At 43.1% G+C, this 20,105-nt stretch overlaps 1 protein-coding gene across 1 annotated transcript; it reads left to right on the forward strand.

Annotated features, from left to right (window-relative positions):
* The first annotated feature begins 4,417 nt into the window (after positions 1-4,417).
* Positions 4,418-19,868, forward strand: LOC110718831 (thioredoxin domain-containing protein 9 homolog). The gene is made up of 4 exons (XM_021897748.1): positions 4,418-4,628; positions 4,712-4,987; positions 18,994-19,152; positions 19,225-19,868. Exons 1-4 carry the CDS (start codon positions 4,605-4,607, stop codon positions 19,402-19,404), a joined length of 639 nt encoding a protein of 212 aa, XP_021753440.1. The 5' UTR covers positions 4,418-4,604; the 3' UTR covers positions 19,405-19,868.
* Positions 19,869-20,105: the final 237 nt, after the last annotated feature.

Genomic DNA, 20,105 nt, shown 5'->3' on the forward strand with positions numbered 1-20,105 from the left:
AAAGGGTTCGTTGGAATAGATTTTCAAGCTCAACAAAGTCCGTCGGAAATTTCCGATGGATTGTATTCCGCCAGAAATTTCCGACGGAAATTCCATCGGAACATTCTGATAAAAAAACAAAAAAAAAAGGGTCTGCCCCGCCACCACTCCTTTCTAAAATCACCTTAACACCACCGCAACAAACCCCGCCCTCCACTAAAACCACCACCGTAATTCACCCTACCCACCACCGCAATTCTCCATAACCCGACTTATAAAGACCCACCACCACAACCCATAACCAACCCAGATCCACCTACCTAACCCTAACCCAAAGCCAGATCCACCAACCTAAACCTAACCGAAACCGTAACCCACCCACCTAACCCAAACCCAAACCCCAACCCAGATCTACCCAACATTGCAATATACTGTCACAACATTTAGTAAACCTTAACTTCGAACAGTAAATGTTGAACTATCATCCTGTCCAACTCGAAAATCATAAAGGTAAAAGGAATTTCAATGACATAACATTTCTCAGTAATTCGAGCTCAAAAACTTCAAATTCAGCACAATTTTAGAAGCTCAAACAATCTAGCAATACAATCACACTAAAACCACCAGAAAAATCCTTAATCCAACACTACAACAAAATCAACAGAAACATCAAACATGTAAGAATTGCAAAAGTACGCAATACTCAAGCTCAAATCAAGCAATCAAACAAACAAAATTAAGTTGAATTCAGCATAATCTGAGTAAAATAGAGAGAAATTACTGTGAAGAATGAACCGATTTGGAAGGAAGAGGAAGAGGCAAACACAACTTCTGGCGACGAGACCTAGCACGACCAAATTGACGACAAAACTGGAAAGTTTACCGATGAAAGGAGAATTGGAGGATCGAGACCAAAGATAATTGGAGTAGAGCAAAGTTAGGGTTCTGAAATTCTTGGATTGATCATTCTCTTGCGAAGGTGATGCAATTTCCATGGAGTTTCTCGATTCGGAGTTCATGGCTTTGTTTTGGCGCCGTTGACGAGTACAACCGTTTCGCCGGAGTAGTTCTCAACTTGTAATTGAGCTATAAACTGAATTTGATCACTCAAAAACCTCGGAATTGGGTTTACAAGGCCAAATTTGACCATGAAAACTCTAGATCTTGAGTTTTCATGGTCGAATTTGACCTTAAAACCGTTATTTTGCACCATTGATGTTGATGTAGAGTCTGTGTTGGTGTTTTTCACGACGGTGTTGTGGCATCTGGTTGTTGATAGTGTTGGCGGTGGTAGTATAGTCGATGGCGGCGTGGTAAATCAAAAGAGGGGGGAAAGAAGATAAGGAAGATGAGAGAAGAGAGAGGCGAGAAGAAGAAGAAGAAGATGAAAGAGAAAGGGTTTCATGTAAATCTAACCATTGATTTTTTAATCTATGGTTTAGATTGGTGATCTGTGTGTGTTGTGGGAGAAAGAATCTAACCATTGATTTTTTTAATCTATGGTTGAGAGTGGTGATCCGTGTGTGTTGTGGGAGAAAAAATCTAACCATTGATTTTTTAATCTATGGTTGAGAGTGGTGATCCGTGTGTGTTTGTGTGTTGTACATTCATCTACAAAAATATTATTCCCTCAATTCTTTAGTATTTTTTTGCCCCATTTGATCGGGATCAGTGCCCAAGACACGTATTAAAACATCTACTAGTATATATCTTTATTTTCATACACGTAAAAATTATAAAAACGTTATATTAATAAAATGTATAAATAGATAAATTTAAAAAGATCACTAATGAGTCTATAACTTTGTACTAATACATACGAATAACGACGATACGAATATTTAACTATGAGATGGTTAGATGCCATGTGTTAATAATGTGTACATATGATCGATTGAACTAATCAATATTACCTTGTTAATTAGTCATTAGTGTTTTCTTTCATTATACAAATCAAAGCACTTTGTAATATCTTCATAATTTCATGAAAATATATAATGATAAACGAGTCATAATTATCAGTCTTGTTGACTAATCAAGTATCGAATTACCAAATTGCAAATTTCCATTTCACAAGAAGTCAAAAACTCATCAAATCATGATTATGATACTATGCGTAGTATATAAATGATTAAATAAGAAGCATATAATAACCTAATTGTAAAACAATAATACATTAATACACTAACTCTTATAATCTAATTCGTAATAAACTAGTAAAATCAGTATGACTAAACTTGAAACAGAACATAATATGTATTTATAAAATCAATGAGAATTTGTTTATAATATGATGCCTAAATAAGAAATGATTCGCGACTTGCCGACTTTATATAAAACTTGTGAATGCAAAAGGTTAGCAAGTACTATCAAATTTCAAACCTAAACCATTTAACTGCCCGAATCCAAACAACTCGATAAACAATTTATTTTTTGAAACCGAAAACCGACCCGAATCGTAATTTAGTAAACTTGAAATGGAACCGATATGAATAACGTTAAAGTGGTTAAACCATCGAAGAACTGAACCAGTTATAAACTGAACCGAAAAAGAACTGAACCAGTTATAAACTGAACCAAAAAAGAACCGAACTGTTTCTAACCTGAAACCGTTTCCAACCCGAAACTGTTTGAACCGGGATAAAAACCGTTTACACTGCATCGTTAAAAAACCGCAACCCGCCTGCACCGAACCGTTTACTACCCGGACTGTTTACAACCCGAACCGAATTAAAACCGCTTAAGAATAAACCGAAACCGAATCGAACCGCTAACTATTTTAACCGAACCAAAACCGACCCGTGAGACAATTAAACCGATTCCAAACCGACCTGATTAACTACCGAACCGATTTCAAACCGAACCGAAACCGAACTGTCAAACCGTTTTGACAGTGCTACCTCAAACTATTATAGCTTTACTTTGTGCATTTTATTGATTGAGATTGTATACTTTATAGTACTAGAGTGAGTGTTTGACTTAGGTAATCGATTGATTTTAGATTTAATTTATTACACCCGTTTCATATTATTTACAATAAATGAATAATTTATGTCTCATAAATAGTACAATTTGTCGCAAATAATATGAAACGAGGGTAACATATCAAATTGACTAGTTGTTTCCGATTATTTAAAGTAGTATTCTACTTTTTTTATTAGTGAGAAGGTGGTTGATGAAAGAAAAAAGAAAGGAACTTTGGATTAGTTTGTTCAAAAATCCAAAAAAGGTTTTTTTTTTATTTATTTTTTTTATAATTATTTAGTACGTTGGTATGATTAAGTTGGAAAATATTTTGGACCCCCATTTATAAATTTCTGGATCCGCCACTGCCGGCTTCTAGTGTAACAATTACCCACAAAATGAGGGTATTAGTTCATTTTTGTTCACCTCATACCACATCCATCACTAACAGTTTGTTTGGATATTAAAAAGGGAAGGGGAGGGAGGGGAAGGGGAGGGGAGGGAAGAAAGATGAGTTTTCCTTCCAAATCTTTCCATTGATAGAGAGATTAATTTCTTACAATTAATTCCCTCCATTTCTCTCCCCTCCAATTCCTTTTCTTTCTCATTTGTTATCCAAATAAAAGATAACCAATCCATTCATTTCCCTTCCCTTCCTTTCATTCCATTTCCTCCAATCCAAACACACCAAATTACAATCACATTATCACTACCTCCTCCTTCCCTATATTCACTTTCATTTTGCTTAGTCTGACTTTTATTACCCTAGTAATACATAATCTCCCAAGCATGCCTTAAGATTAATGCCTTAATGGAACCTTATTATTCTAAGGAATTATGAATGACTTTAATATGTATATTAATTTAATTAATTTTTCGTATGTATATTAATTTAACTCCTTATATCCCACGTGTTATTAAGACTTATTATATGATTAATTCAAAGACTATTATACAATTACTAAATTTGGAAAAAATCAATTAACACGTGACTATATCTTGCATTTTGAAATTAATAATAATAGCTAATTATGTCATAACTGTACTTGTATTAAATTTAATAATATGATTGTGCATAAAAAAAAAAATACTCCGTATTATTTAGATTAATATTTTAAATCTGTACACTATTAAATTATGTTTTTAAATGATACTCTTCTGTGAGTTTATAAATTCAAGAAAGCAAGATCACTCTTCTCTCAAAATTTTATCATAGCTCATCTAAAAAAAAAAAAGTAAATTAATTTAAAGAAAAAAACCCTAAACTACCAAGTCAAAAGTCTAAACGGTGAAAAGGTGCTCTCTGTCTAATGTGGAGGTGTCTTCTTGAATGATTAAGTCAGATTTAGTCTAATTCAGGTTATAATCATATTGGACCAGTCTGATAATACAAGCCGTGTTATATTACAAGTCACTTTTCAATTATAGAGTAAGTCGTATCCAATCGATTTTTAACACCTCTATAGTCTGTACACGCTAGTTTTAGAACGAATTCAAAAGGGCTTTAGCGCCGTGTGACCGTGTCAATTGAGAGTGAGCAACTGAGAAATCTATCTTCTAGACTTCTACTACCCCACCTAAATTTTCTCTCTTTTTTTCCAGAAACAAAAACCTTCCTTCTACAATTTCCGGCGTAATCCCAATTTTCCCGACAAATCAAAATGGAAAACCCTAATGTTCAACAGGTTCGTCAAATTCATCCCTCTTTTTCTCAAATCTGTGAATCAATTTCGTCACAATTCTAAAAAAATTAATCAAATGTCTGCAGATTTTGGAGAAGCAAGTTCTAACAGTGGCGAAAGCAATGGAGGACAAGATCGATGATGAAATTGCAGCCCTAGATCGCCTCGAAAGCGACGATATCGAAGTGTTGAGAGAGAAGAGGATTCAACAGATGAAGAAAATGGCGGAGAAGCGTAGCCGTTGGATCTCTCTTGGCCATGGCGAGTATTCTGAGATTCCTTCTGAAAAGGATTTCTTTTCTATTGTTAAAGCCAGTGATCGCGTCGTTTGCCATTTCTATCGCGAGAATTGGCCTTGTAAGGTAAAGTATCATCTTTTGATTTTTTAATATTTTTATTGTTTTTTTGGTTTAATTTATGAGAAAGTTATGTTTATGGAAGTATATTAGATCTGATATTTGTTTGATGTAGAGGAAAAGTGAACCTAGAATATAGAGATTGAGAGTTAAAAATGGGTGAATTTATTGTTTGATGTGGTTATCATGCACATTTTTTGGATTGTTTTGAGTATGGTGATGTAGAGGGGAAAAATGTAACTTTTGAACATATTGAGCTGAAGAATCGCGGTTGTTTGGTGTTTGGGTCCAATTTAGTCAAAATTGGGCCTAAGCACTAAATGATCCAATTAAAAGCCCAAGGTCAAGGTTCAACTCTCCAATTGCTCAAGAGTCAAAGGTCAGCCCACAAAGTAAGCCAATTGGGCTAAAGCCCAACCTCTCCATGTATGATGAGGTATAAAAGCCATCATATTGACACATACATTCGTATTCCAATTCGTATGCTCATTCTTGCATTCAGAAATATTCCACAAAAGCCTCAAGCTACAAACTCTCTTGCATAGTGTCTTCCTTTTACACATTGTACTGACTTTAGCATCGGAGGGGCCTTCCTCGGAAACACCCCCGAGGCTAGTTTACGTGTGTTCACTGTGCAGGAAACCTTCGGCCCAACACAACTTGGACCGAATCCAGCCTTCTCCACTTCAGCGGACCTTCGGCAAGGTCCCATTGTTTTCAACCGAAACAATTTGGCGCCGTCTGTGGGGAAGACTTTCAAAAATCTTTAAGCCAAATTCCTAACCAAGATCATCTTGCAATTATCTTAGCAGCTATGGCTAAGAACCGCAAGAGCAAAAGCCTCCGTCAAGGAGCGGGCGAAAAGCCTAAAACCCCTACACCATCACCCTCGCCGGACCGGAACTCTCCCAAGGGTGCCGGCTCGGGGGAGGATCACACAAGGAGGATTCCCTATCTCCTATAATGCATGACTCTCAATATAGGCCGGACCACTCTCGGTCTAGCAGGGGTCAGTCTGATCATAGGACATATTCAGTGTCCCAAAGCCAACCATCGGCTGCACGGCCTCATTACCACACTCGGCCGGGGACCCCTTTGACGGGGCCCAGTTCGGAAGAGGTGGCAAGAGCGCTGGCAGTACTCATGGAGGCAATGAGGGCACAGAATATGCCACCGCCTCGTGATCGAACTCCTCCGCATACCCGGCATCAGCGGAGGAAGTTAGACCATGACGGTGGGAAGCTTCCTTCCTTCCGGGAACTGGAAGAGTGGGAGGAGGATTCTTGGAAAAATGAAAAACAGAGGAAAAAGAACTCTCAATTATTTAAAGGATCCTCATCCTCAAGACCAGCAGCGCATAAGAGCAGCAGCTCAGCTTCTCGGCCAGAATATACTCGCCGGGAACCTGAGACTGCTCGCAGAAGCGTCCTTGACCGACTCGGCGGCCAGGAACCGAGCGTGCGTAGTCGCCTCTCGTTCCCTGCAGCCGAGGCCCAGACTTCCCAGCCAGGGACGAAAACCACTCCTACCTCTCTAAGAGGGCGGAGCGCGGTCCCTTCGGCCAGGAACAAGGGCAAGGCCATTATGCTACCCGCTAGTTCACCATTCGAGCAATGGATACTGGAAGAGCGCGTACCCACGGTTAAAATACCGTCGCATATCACATATGACGGGACCACGGATCCGAAGGACCACGTGGCCTCGTATGAGACTCATATGCATCTTTGCCCCAGATCCGAGGCGACTTGGTGCAAATATTTCCCAACCACTCTCAAGGGGGTCGCGCAAGCGTGGATCTCCAAGGGAGTAAGGCAAGGCTCCATAACAGGTTGGGATGATCTGTCCTCCAAGTTCAGGAGCAAGTTTTCCACGGCAAACCGCCGAGAGAAGACTACCGCAGAGCTCATGAATCTGCAACAGGGGGAAACCGAAAGCCTCCGAGACTACCTGACCCGTTTCAGCAACGAGTCATCAAGCGTCTCCCAGCTGGACCAGGGGCTCGCTGTTTTTGCAATGCAGAATGGCCTTCAGCTAGGAAAATTCCTAGACTTCATGGTCATGCATACCCCGCAGACCTTGGAGGAAGCTCTTAGTGCTTCGGATAAGTTCATCCGAGCCGAAGAATGGAATAAAGCAAAAACCCAACCTCAATCCGGGGGAGGGAAACAGAGGCAAATACCCTTGTCTGAAGGCCAAGGCCATAAGGCAAAGGGAAAATCAAAGGCTCCGGAGCCATCTCCGGCCAACGACCTAAAGAAGGACAGGTTTGCCTCATACACAGGCAGATATGAGTCCTACAATCCGCTCTCTCTTCCACGCGCCAAAATTTACAGTGTGACGAAGGAGGAGCAGAGTTACCGAAAGCCGAGACCACTCCCAGAGTGGTATCAGCGAAAAAATAAAAATCAGTGGTGTGAGTTCCACGAGTCTTCGGGCCACAACACTGAAGAGTGTATCCAGCTGAAGGACCAGATAGAGGACATGGTCCGGAAGGGATACTTGAAAAAATACATCGCGGATCAACGCGAGAAAAAAGAATCCGAGAGGCTAGCAAAGGACCCTCGGCAGGACCTTGATTTCCCCCGGAAAAACAGTAAAAAACCGGAGGGGAAATTCCCTCCGATCAATGTTATCTCGGGAGGAATATACTCTCGGAGGGAGCACAAGCGTCACCTTAGAGCTTTGACTCACCAGGTGAACAACGCTGACATTCAAGCTCCCCAATCGCCGGTGCCGAACATGACGTTCACAGCCGCCGACTGTCGGGGGATTACGTTCCCTCACGAGGATCCGTTGGTGATCATCGCCACGGTGGCCAACCACGACGTCAGTAAGGTCCTTGTTGACGGTGGCAGCGGAGCAAACATTCTGTTCCGAAAGGCCTACAACCAAATTAAGCTGAAGCCCAAGCACCTTACGCCGGTACCCTATCCGGTATCCGGGTTCAATGGGGCTTCAACTTATCCAGACGGGAAGGTGACGCTTCCTGTCACCATCGGTTGCGATGAGGCAGCCCGGAACGTCATGATTGAGTTTTTGGTCATCGACGCTCCTTCAGTGTACAACGTGATTTTGGGGAGACCCATAATTCACGAGATCCAAGGGGTCGTCTCAACTTATCATCAGCTGATGATTTATGTCTCAGACGCCGGCTTCCCCGAAAGGATACAGGGCAACCAAAAGGACGCCCGAAGGTGCAACTACCTCAAGCCATCCAGTAGTCGCCCAGATAACGACAAGGATGAGGAGGAGAAAGAAAAAGAAAGAGAGCCAAGCACAAAAAAGCCGAAAGGCCTAAGTGCTTCGGCCCAAGGATCAGTGCCCAGAGAAAAAGGTCCCGAAAGGGAAAAGGTTGACTCTTCAGCTGAGCCGCAAGACTCAGAGAGCCAGCCAAAGAACACAAAGACTGGGACACCTGCTGACATTGGCAGCAGACCAGATTCTGAAGAGTCCAGTCCCTCGGCAATGGACATGGACCAACAGACTGAAACAGTTGAGTTGGCCGAAGGAGATGCTGACAAATGTGTAACAATCGGGATGGACCTTGATCCTAACACCCGTTGTGAACTTATTCAGCTCCTTCGGGATAACAGAGATGTGTTTGCTTTCTCGGCAGCTGATATGCCCGGGATAAGTTCAGACCTCATCTCCCATAAGCTTAATGTTGACCCAGCGTGTCGACCAGTTAAGCAAAAGAAGCGGAATTACTCCGCCAATAAGAACCGAGACATCGCAGCCGAAGTCAAAAAATTATTGGAGGCAGGGTTCATTGAACCTTGCCAATATCCGGAATGGCTGGCAAATGTGGTGATGGTTCAGAAGCCCAATGGTACCTGGAGGATGTGCGTTGACTTCACGGACCTAAATAAGGCTTGTCCAAAGGATTTCTATCCCTTGCCAAGAATCGATCAGCTAGTCGATTCGACAAGTGGCCATGCCTTGCTTAGTTTCATGGACGCATTCTCGGGGTATCATCAGATCTTTATGCACCCCGACGATCGAGCCAAGACAGCATTCGTCACGAGCGCTGGGGTGTATAATTACAAAATGATGCCCTTCGGATTGAAAAATGCGGGGGCAACCTATCAAAGGCTGGTGGATCAAGTTTTCGCCGATCAAAAGGGCCGAAACATGGAAGTCTATGTTGACGATTCGATCGTCAAAAGCAGAAAACTAGAGGACCATGTAAAGGACCTGGCTGAAACTTTCGCCACCTTGAGAAAGCATCAAATGAAGCTGAATCCGAAGAAGTGTGTCTTCGGCGTGAAGACAGGGAAATTCCTGGGTTTCATGGTCAGCAAAAGGGGGATTGATGCCAATCCCTCTAAAGTCAAAGCGGCGCTCGACCTTCCTGAGCCGAAAACAAAGCGGGATGTTCAGCGGCTCACCGGAAGAATGGCAGCCCTCTCGAGGTTCATTTCCAGAGCTTCGGATAAGGGGTTACCCTTCTTCAAAGCCCTGAAACTCCCGAAAACAAAAGAGCTTGTTTGGGAGGAAGAGCAAAAAGACGCCTTTCAACAGCTTCGGGAGCATCTGGCTCAACTCCCAACGCTGGCTAGCCCAGTTGAAGGAGAAACTCTATACCTATATGTGGCCGTTAGCCCAGCTACCATCAGCGCAGTATTGCTGAGGGAAGAGAGTAAGAGTCAGCAACCGATTTATTTCGTCAGTCATACACTGACGGATGCCGAGACCCGCTATCCTCTACTCGAGAAAGTTGCTTTCGCGGTAGTGGTAGCTGCTCGGAAGCTGAGGCCCTATTTTGATTGCCATCAGATAGTGGTCTTAACTGATCAGCCGTTGGAAAAAGTTCTTGGCAAGGTTGAAAAATCCGGTAGGCTAGCCAAGTGGGCTTTTGAGCTCACCGAATTCAGCATCAGCTACCGTCCGAGGGCTGCCATTAAGGCTCAAGCCCTGGCGGATTTCTTGGCCGAATGCTCATACCAAGAAGTGCTGGACAGTGACAAGAAAGTCTGGACCGTGTTTACGGATGGGTCTTCCACCGAAAACGGTTCGGGGGCAGGAGTACTGATAACTTCTCCCGAAGGCAAATCCTTTGAGTATGCACTAAAATTTTCTTTTAAGGCCTCGAACAATGAAGCCGAATATGAGGCAGCAATCGCCGGCCTACAATTATGCATCTCCTTGGAAGCCGATCATGTCTGCTTAAAAACAGACTCTCAGCTAGTTGCATATCAGATCAGTGGCAGCTATGAGGCCAAAGAGCCCTCCATGATAGCTTATCTTGCCAAGATCAAATCAGTCATTGCAGAGCTGAAAACTTTTGAGGTTCAGCTGATCCCAAGGGGTCAGAATACTCAGGCCGATGCACTCTCCAAACTTGCTAGTTCATCTTTTACCGAGCTGAACAGGTCTGTATATGTAGAAGTGCGTCGAGTAAGAAGTGTCGACGAAGCACCTGAAGTGTGCTGCGCCGACCCAGAGCCTAGTTGGATGGAACCCATTTTAGCTTTTAAGCTTCGGGGAGAAACTCCTGAGGACAAAGCTTTGGCCTCCAAAATGAAGAGAACCAGCTCTAGGTTCATTGTCTTCAGGGGGGAACTTCTGAAAAAGTCCTTCTCAGCCCCATTGCTGAAATGCGTGGGACCAACAGATGCAGATTATATCCTGCGCGAGATTCACCTCGGCATCTGTGGGAACCACATTGGGGGAAGAACCTTAGCCCACAAGGCATTGAGGGCCGGATATTACTGGCCCACCATGATCGCAGATGCTAAGGAGCTGGTTCGGAAATGCGAAAAATGTCAAAAATATGCTCCAGTTATCCATCAGCCAGCAAGGGATCTTCAGCCGATCCTTAATCCACTCCCGTTTGCCCAATGGGGACTGGATATACTGGGACCATTTCCAGAGGCTGTGTACCAGAAAAAATGGCTGATAGTTGGTGTCGACTACTTCAGTAAATGGATCGAGGCCGAAGCAGCCTCGAACATTACAGAGCAAACTGTCAGAAAATTTATCTGGCAGAATATCATCACTCGCTTTGGCATCCCGAGAGTATTTGTCTTCGATCATGGGAGGCAATTTGATAACTTACCGCTGAAGCGATATACAGATCAGTTCGGCATCAAACTGGCATACTCAGCAGTATGCCACCCGCAAAGTAACGGACAAGCCGAAGCAGCAAATAAACAGATCTTAAATGCCCTCAAGAAGAGGGTGGAAGATCAAAAGTCCAAATGGCTAGAGGAGCTCCCTGGAACCCTTTGGTCCCTTCGGACAACTGAAAAAGAGGCAACGGGCCACTCACCTTTTGAACTGGTGTATGGTGCCGAAGCCGTCCTTCCAGTGGAAATTGGCTCTGAGAGCCTTCGAGTGCACCATTTCTCGGCTGAGAATGAGCGACTGATGAGGGAATCTCTCGATTTCCTCGACGAAGTAAGAGACTCAGCTCGAGATAAAATGGCCGCCTATAAGCAGAGAATCAGCAAATTTTATAACCGAAGGGTCCATGCAAGGCCTCTCAAAATTGGAGATCTTGTCCTTCGGAATGCTGCTGCAGTTCAGAAAGGCCGAATCCATGGGAAGCTCTCAGCTACATGGGAGGGACCTTATGAAATTTATGATGAGCTTCAGCCAGGGACATACCGACTTCGGCAGTTGGATGGAACTGAGTTGAAGAATCACTGGAACGCTGATGTACTGAAAAAATACCATGTGTAAACCCTTCGGGGCAGAACAATCTTTGTAAGTACATTTTGAACTAATGAAAGGCCTTGGAGCCGCCATTTATATAAATATTTACAACTTTTTATCCTTTCAAAATTTTCTTTGTTCTATCTACTCTTTAAGGGTTTTTTTTTATTCAGCCTCGTCTGAAGCCTTCGCCTTCGGGTAACTGGGTTTCAGATTGCTGACAAAACCTGTCTTTTTAAAGAACACCGGTCTTTCAGCTGAAGTCAAACTTCAGTAAGACTTGTTCTCCAAAGACATGAGTCCATGGACAATTCTGGGATATTGCCTTAACTGAGCCTCGTATCCCAGAGAGCCATTATCCGAAACATTGCCTTAAGTTGGCCCTGTGTTTCGGGTATCCATTTTTCAAGATAGACAGAAAATCAAGGATAACAGCAACAGTTGAAAATTTTTAAATCAGCCTTGTCTGAAACCTTCGCCTTCGGGTAACTGAGTTTCAGATGGCTTACAAAACTCGTCTTTTTAAAGAACACTGGTCTTTCAGCTGAAGTCAAACTTCAGTAAGACCTGTTCTCCAAAGACATTATTCGAAGCATTGCCTTCAGTGGCCCTGTGTTTCGGATATGCGTCTTCTTTAAGAACGCTGGTCTTTCAGCTGAAGTCAAATTTCAGTAAGACTTGTTCTAAAGAGGTTAGTCCCAGAAAGCTAATATCCCAAGCATTGCCTTCAGTTGGCCCTGTGTTTCGGATATCCAACTTTCAGACAGTCAATCTTCAGTAAGACTTGCATCCCAGAAGCATTGCCTTCAGTTGGCCCTGTGTTTCGGATACCCATTTTGAAGAAGTTCAGAAATTGCTTATTCAACTGAAGTCTTACTTCAATTTCTGTGGGGGCAAGAAGCACTCAGTGCAACTATGTTCGGCAGAGTTGAAGAAAAGAAACAGTAAAGCATTCAAAAATAAAGCAACTGAAGAAAAGAGCATTAGATTAATATTTCATGCTCAAAAATTGAGCTACAAGTTCAATAATTCAGTATCGGCAGCCGCCCACAAGCGGAAAATAACAGCTGCCGAAATACGTACATAAGCAAAAAAATAAAACTGCTGTACGACAAGGCAAGCTGAAGCAAAAAACAAGGCAAAAAACTCAGAAAGCGGCAAGTCTAAAGTTAAGCACATGATGAACCGCAAGACTCTGAAGACGACTGCCCGAGTTCCTATGCTTCAGCCGGAGGATCAGACTGATCAGCGTTGAGCCCCATGGTGGCCTCAGCCCCAGCAGCAGAAGAAGCGGGCTTTGCACTTTGCCGAGCCTCCCTTTCCCTCTGCTCAGCTTCCAACTCCAGTCTTTCAGCTTCCTCTTCGGCTTCCTCAGCCTTAAGAATTTCAGCTTCAGCTGGAGTTGCATACTTCATGTGAGGGTCTTCGGGATTCTGGACCCACTCAGCACATTTAGACCAGTCCAGTTTCGGCTCAGCATGAAGGCAGACTCTTCGGCATACTCGGAATCCGTTTCTGAAACCCATCTCATATTCCTCTTGGGTATAAACACGGACTTTGAGTAAAGCCTCAGCATCAGCCAGCTTCTTCTGGGTCTCCTCCAAGTCTTCCTTGGATTTCTTCAGCTCATCAGCGACTTGGGAGGAGGAGCCTTTCAGCTCATTCAGCTCTTGCTGAATTTGGGAAGCCTTTGTCTGAGCTTGGGCCACTTCAACTTTCTGGATCAGCAATTGATCCTCAGCCTTTTGGAATTTAACTCTTTGAGCTTCAGCAGCAGCAGTAGCCTCTGAGAGTTGGACGTCTTTGGCCAGGAGCAACTCTTCAGCAGCCATTCGGCTGGCTTCAAGAGCCTCTAGACGCTGCTGCACTTCAGCTTGTGCAGCAGTTCCTTCTTGAATTCGGCTCTCAATGGCAGCCTTGAATTTGGAGACGTCCACTCCCATATGCTCCTGGAGGAATTTTTCCCCTTCCATCAGTGGGGGAAAAACCTCCTTCTCCATAGCATCGCAGAAGGTTTTCAGGGCTTCGGCAGCTTTTTTACCGTACTCCTCAACCTCCTGCTGCTTCTCTTCAGCTGCTGCTTGCTTCAGCTTAGCAAGCTTAACTTCCTCTTCAGCCACCTTCTTTTCGTGCACAGCAGCGTCTACCCTATCTTGTAGGGTATCAATCAGCTCTACAGTGAGAGTCTGATTGTGCACGAACTGAAAACAGGAAGACAAAAAAAAAATATATATAAAATAAAAAAAAAAAAAAAAAATATGTATATATATAATAAAGAGCTGAATTTCGGAGGAAATGAAGGAAAATTACCTGCATCATCAGCAGTTGGTTAGACCTGGCTGGGTCAGGAACTGATCTGCTGGATTCACCCATCCCAGCAGTGGCCTTCAGCGACCAGATCCTTGCCCTGTCTACTTCGGACATGCCAGCAAAATTGCCGAAGTAGGCTGCAGCTCCTTCTCGGTTTTGACCCCATATGAGGTCCCAGATGTGATCTGGGATTGGAATTCGGGGGGCCGAGAAACCCATTTCTCCAGAATGCAGAGTCTGGAAAGAAGGGAAGGACGACAATGGAGCTTGATTAGCTTTGGTTGTCTCAGCATCGTCCTTCTCAGAGGAGTCAACTACTATGACCTCCTCTTCTTCAGGGGTGAGGACGAAAGCCTCAACCTCTCTTGCGATATCTGCCGTGAAGCCCTCAGCACTGGACATCACGGCATCTTTATTTTCGTGCTCAGCAGCACTCTTCTTGATTTCTTCTTGGACCCCTCCCTTAGGTTCGGGAGTTCTCTGATCCACCTCCATCTCAGGAGGTGGCGGAGGGGTCTTTTGAGGAGATTGGGGTGTTGGCTGGGGAACCCTCGGCGATCCATTGCCTTCCTCAGGTTCCCTTATTGCGACGCCGATGGTCATCGGCCTCTGCTGAAAGTCATGAGGGCCGATGATGGCCATCCTTCGGCGCCTTTTCAGAAGGGGCTGCTCGTCCATATCTGAGTCTGAAGACTCTTGTATTTGATCTTCGGGACGAACAGGAGCTTTGCCTTCTCTGTGTCTGTTACTCTCTTCAGACTGTAACAGACAGGGGGGAAGAAGAGTGTGAGTAAAAAAAAAAAAAAAAAAAAAAGAAAAGAAAAGTTGTCTGAAAGCTCACCGAGGTTTTCAGCAAAGCCTCGTCTTCTTCAGCTGCTCTAGCTGCAGCTTCGGCCTCAGCAGTTTGGAGGACCCTTCTCCTCCTTCGCAAGCCTCAAGTACCCGTGCAACCTCTTCGGCTGTGCGGGCAGCTTCAGCTTCTTCGTTCAGCAGCTGAAACCAAGGGTCTCTCTTCTTCCACCAAGGCTTCTGCCTCTGATACAGAGCAACAGCCTCAATTTGGAAGTGGGAAGAATCCAGATGAACTTCCCTATGCCTCGGCTCAGTAATAGACGGGGCCCGTTCAGTTACAACTCGCTCTCGGTTAACACCAAGACGAGCGTAGTTAATACCAACGTTGGTCTCGTCCCGCTCTGAAAAAAGGAAAGGGAAAAAGTTTAGCTCAGATATGTTGGCACAGCATAAAAAAGCAAAGCGAGAGAAGAAAAAGAGGTAGTTTAAAAGCCTCGGCCCCAGCCGAAGAAGCTTACCATCCTTAAACTTTCGGCTGAGGCCAACAGCTGCTAGCATATTCTCTTGGAAAACGTAATGCGTATCGGGGAGCCAAGTCTCCGGGATATGCTGCATTCGACCACTGCCCCCCGGGTTCGGCAGCTTGCCGAAGATATGTTGCTGATCCAGGTTCGGATCCGCCCCGTTATCTGCGGGGGGACCTAGACTTCCCATTTCGGGATCAGGCTCAGCTAAGTACCGGGGAGCGCTGAAGACGCAAGGGTGGCCCGGATCTGTGGGTGCCCTAACCCAAATCCATTGACCTCTCCAGTCCTTGTCTGAAGAGTCATTTGGCCACATGGTCAAGTATTGGGGCCGGGACTCAATCCGATACCACCCAGAACCATGGCTTCCGTGCCCACTCTGAATATTTGGCACTAGCCGATGGAGCTTTCTGAAGCAGTGCAGGTTCGGCACGTATTTGAAGAACTTGCAGACCCATAAGTATGTCATCACCCTTCGGATGCTGGTGGGGGTTAGCTGACATAGGGAAATGTTGTAATGGATCAGCAAGTCTCGGACGAAAACGTCCAAAGGGAACCTCAGCCCATACTGAAGCTGTCTCGTGTACACCCCCACATACCCCGGGGGTGGACGATGGATTCTATCGGATGCTGAGGGCATTCGGCACCAATATCCATCAGCTTCAAAAATGCCGTAGTGCAACTCAATTTGCTCAGCAAATCGATATTGATCGGCGTTCTCTACCCACCATGAGTAGGGGCGGTTCTTTATCATGGCCGAAGCGACTTCGGCATTCTCCCACTCTGAAAACCCAGGGAGGATATCCCAAAGGACAGCGGGAATTTCATCGTCCCGTCCAGAGGCACTCGGCTCATCCGTTCTTTGAGGAGGAGCCGAGGAAAGGGGAGTCGCCCTAATCCCTTCAGCAGGGTCAGACTCCGGCCTTTGACCATTCCAGGTCCCAATCCTATTCCTAGGATCGGGAATCGGCCTTGCTCTTCTTGGAGCACGGGCTCTACCTCTAACTCCTCTTGCCATGGATTATTTCGAAGAGAAAAGTCGAAAGAAAAGGGGAAGGAGTTCGAATTCGAAGAAAAATAAACTGAAATCAAAGGAATTTACCTTAATCTGAAGCGAAAGTTGCCGATTTACGAGTTCGTAGTGGCAAGTCTCAGTTTCTAAGCTCAATGCTCGGGGAATTTGCGAAGTTTTGATGCGGGTTCTTGGTTTCTCTCTCGAAGAATTCTGGGTTTGTATTGGTGAATAAGTGAGGAGAATGACGCGCCTCTGTTTATATCTCCAGGTACGGGATACGAAGAGTCTGTGCTTTAATTTCTCTTAAATACCCACTAAGTAGCCATTAAACACATGTCTTGTGATTAAACTGCCCATTATCCGTCCAACTTTCGCAAATCATTAACCGTTGTTATCTCATTAATTACGGTTTAAATTCAAATTTTTGGATCAATTAAATCATTTACTTCCCTCCTTTTCTGAATTAAATCAAACCCGACCCGTCATCCTTCCAAATCGGGTCTGGGGGGCAAGTTGTTTGGGTCCAATTTAGTCAAAATTGGGCCTAAGCACTAAATGATCCAATTAAAAGCCCAAGGTCAAGGTTCAACTCTCCAATTGCTCAAGAGTCAAAGGTCAGCCCACAAAGTAAGCCAATTGGGCTAAAGCCCAACCTCTCCATGTATGATGAGGTATAAAAGCCATCATATTGACACATACATTCGTATTCCAATTCGTATGCTCATTCTTGCATTCAGAAATATTCCACAAAAGCCTCAAGCTACAAACTCTCTTGCATAGTGTCTTCCTTTTACACATTGTACTGACTTTAGCATCGGAGGGGCCTTCCTCGGAAACACCCCCGAGGCTAGTTTACGTGTGTTCACTGTGCAGGAAACCTTCGGCCCAACACAACTTGGACCGAATCCAGCCTTCTCCACTTCAGCGGACCTTCGGCAAGGTCCCATTGTTTTCAACCGAAACATTTGGTATTTCGCATGTCATGGAAGAAGAAATTGGATCTGATTTTTATACTTCGTATTATTTAGCTTAATTAGGGAAGAATATTGTAGAAAATCAAATTGATGCATGGTTTTACGCGCAACTTGCTATTTAGAGCAGAATTAGAACCTTGCTTAGTCATAAAGGGGGGAGACAACTAAACATTCAATTTCTTTTGGGGGAACTAACAGTATTAAACTCAGTTATCTCAGAGAGAGGACATTGAGAAGATTATCCTGATGTTGTTTTACAAGTGCTTAATTTCAGCGTAATATAGGTGAAAGCCTATTGGAAGTTTTTCTCCGTGGATATTGGAATCAGGGTGTTTGTTCTCGTCTCTGTAAAAGATTCCTATTTTGTAGAAACTAAGTTAATGTTGAGATGTTCTCCTTAAATGGCAAGTCGTACTCTACAGATTTGGATTAATTAATAATTTGATTTGATTAAATACCTTTAATATTATGTATATTATCTTGAGTCTTCGAGTCTGTGCCTTTTAACTTAGGTCTTTTATGGTACTGGCATGGTTTTTGCTTTGTTGTTATGGATTCCTTGCCTAGCCTGATGAGGGTTATGTATTTATTTATTTTAAATTTTAAATGGTCTTTCTTATGAACAAGGCCAGTTCTTCAAGACTAATCTCTATAACCTTAGCCGGTATTATATCCTCTTTTTCTTTGTCAAATGTAGTAGGGTTACTGATAGAGGTGTGTGAAACAGTGAATAATCTGATTTTCGAGCACAGATTTTTTATTTGTTGCTGGCAGGGATGGCAAGAAGCTAATTGGTGGATTTTAGGATGATGAGGACTTAATGTGAAGTTTGCATGTTTATACTGTTAAAGTTAGTGTTGTAGTGATGTGGTTGGATGATGATAGCAGCCAGTGGTTTGACCATGGTATATCCGAAGGCCAGTTTATAGTTAGTTTTTTTTTTTTTTTTTTTTTTTTTTTTTTTTTTTTTTTTTTGTTATTTTGGGAGGGGATGAACAGGACACATCAAAAGTGGATGCTTTCCCAAACTTTGGGCCGACTTTTGAAAATTCTAATTCTGTTTCATCTGTTTGTTCTTTGTGGTTTCTGAAGTTATTTTTAAGCTGAATTACACAAAAACCCAGCATACAGTTTGTTTATGAAGTCAGATTTTTCCCCTTGGGTGTACACTTTTGAGCTTCTTTAGGCATGGCACATGTGATGATGTGAATGAGTTCTTGATTTGTTTGTCTTTTGATGAATTTAGGAAGTATTGAAAACAGAACAGTCTTTGTGGACATATATGCTGCCGTCCAAATCTTAGGTCAGAGGCTTGACTGTAGATAGTATGGTTTGTCCCTAAGTTTAATTTATTAAGGTACACACTTTACATCAAGATAGGCGTATATTTCATTCGAGGGGATTGGACTTCTTCCATTGGCTGTAAACTTTCAAACATCACTTTGGGTTACTTGTGCCTTCATGAGCTTGTAATCTCTCCTTTGACGCGGTGTTTAAAAATTTCGGAAAAAATGTCCTAGTGATTTATGTTAATGACGCATTAAGGACTAATGGGGTCAAAGTATGCAAGGTGATGTGAGCTATAAATCTCCTTTAGAAGTAGTCTTTGATTTGAGGATGTCATGAATTGCAGAGCAGATATACTGAGAAGGATGTACTTCATATTATCATGGGAGGAATATTTGAGTTGCGTTGAACGAGTGGGAGTACTTCATTGATTTATATCTATATCATGTGCAGGTAATGGACAAGCACTTGAGTATTTTAGCAAAGCAGCATATTGAGACACGCTTTGTAAAAATTCAGGCTGAGAAAAGTCCATTCTTAGCTGAAAAGCTGAAGATTGTTGTCCTTCCAACCCTTGCTATTATAAAGAATGCAAAAGTTGAAAATTATATGGTATTTATCTGAACTCTACCATCCCTTGCCACAACAAACTCTTTCAAAGTATTAATTTTTGTTTATTTTTAGGTTGGTTTTGACGAGCTTGGTGGGAAAGATGATTTTAGCACAGACGAATTGGAGGAGAGATTGGCTAAATATCAGATTATCATCTTTGAGGGTGAATCATCAGTAAAGTCTTCCCGATCCCTGGGACATACCAGAAGTGTGCGACAAAGTGAAACCCATGATTCATCAGATTCTGACTAGAAATATCTGAGCTGCAAGCACTTTGGAGGCCTAGGTCACTTAGTTTGTCTTCTTGATTTCATGGCCAATTTGGATTTGATATGAATGCAGGGAAGAGAAAGGGGAAAGCAGAGCAGCTTGGGATGAGGAAGGGGAAAGAGGCTCCATTTTTTGGGGTGTAGTTCTTTTAGATTTGGTCGTGATCAAGTGGAGTTTAGATTATATATTGCTCTTTAAGTACAAAACCGAATGGCCTAGAGCCTGGCCTCTATGTTAGCTATATACATATATAATAAGTAGTCCACACATTTATATTGATAGGCTACTTATTGGTAGCAATATGTACGCATTGCTGTGTCCTTTATTATTAACATTAAAGTACCTATCCATCCAAGTTGACGAGTTTTTGATAATGTTGTGTTTTTGACTGGTTGGCCTGTACTTTTTAGTGCTATATTGATTTTCTGAAATGGTTTGAATGTTGATATTATGCATTAGTTACAATGACCAACTCAAAATGTTTGTTATGCATTGAAAAGAATTCTCTGTTTGTGTTTTTGGGCCTTGAATTTTGAATTGTGCTTCAATTTCTGTGTTTTTTAGCTTGTTAACTGAATAGACTAATAGACCATCAATTTCTGTATGTTTTTTAAGCAATGTTATACAAGTATTTCGTATAAGATTTAGGGTTCAGGAATATTTCTGTACTATGCCCAACTAAT

Source organism: Chenopodium quinoa, unplaced genomic scaffold (assembly GCF_001683475.1).
Source record: "Chenopodium quinoa cultivar QQ74 unplaced genomic scaffold, ASM168347v1, whole genome shotgun sequence".
Lineage (NCBI taxonomy): Eukaryota > Viridiplantae > Streptophyta > Magnoliopsida > Caryophyllales > Amaranthaceae > Chenopodium > Chenopodium quinoa.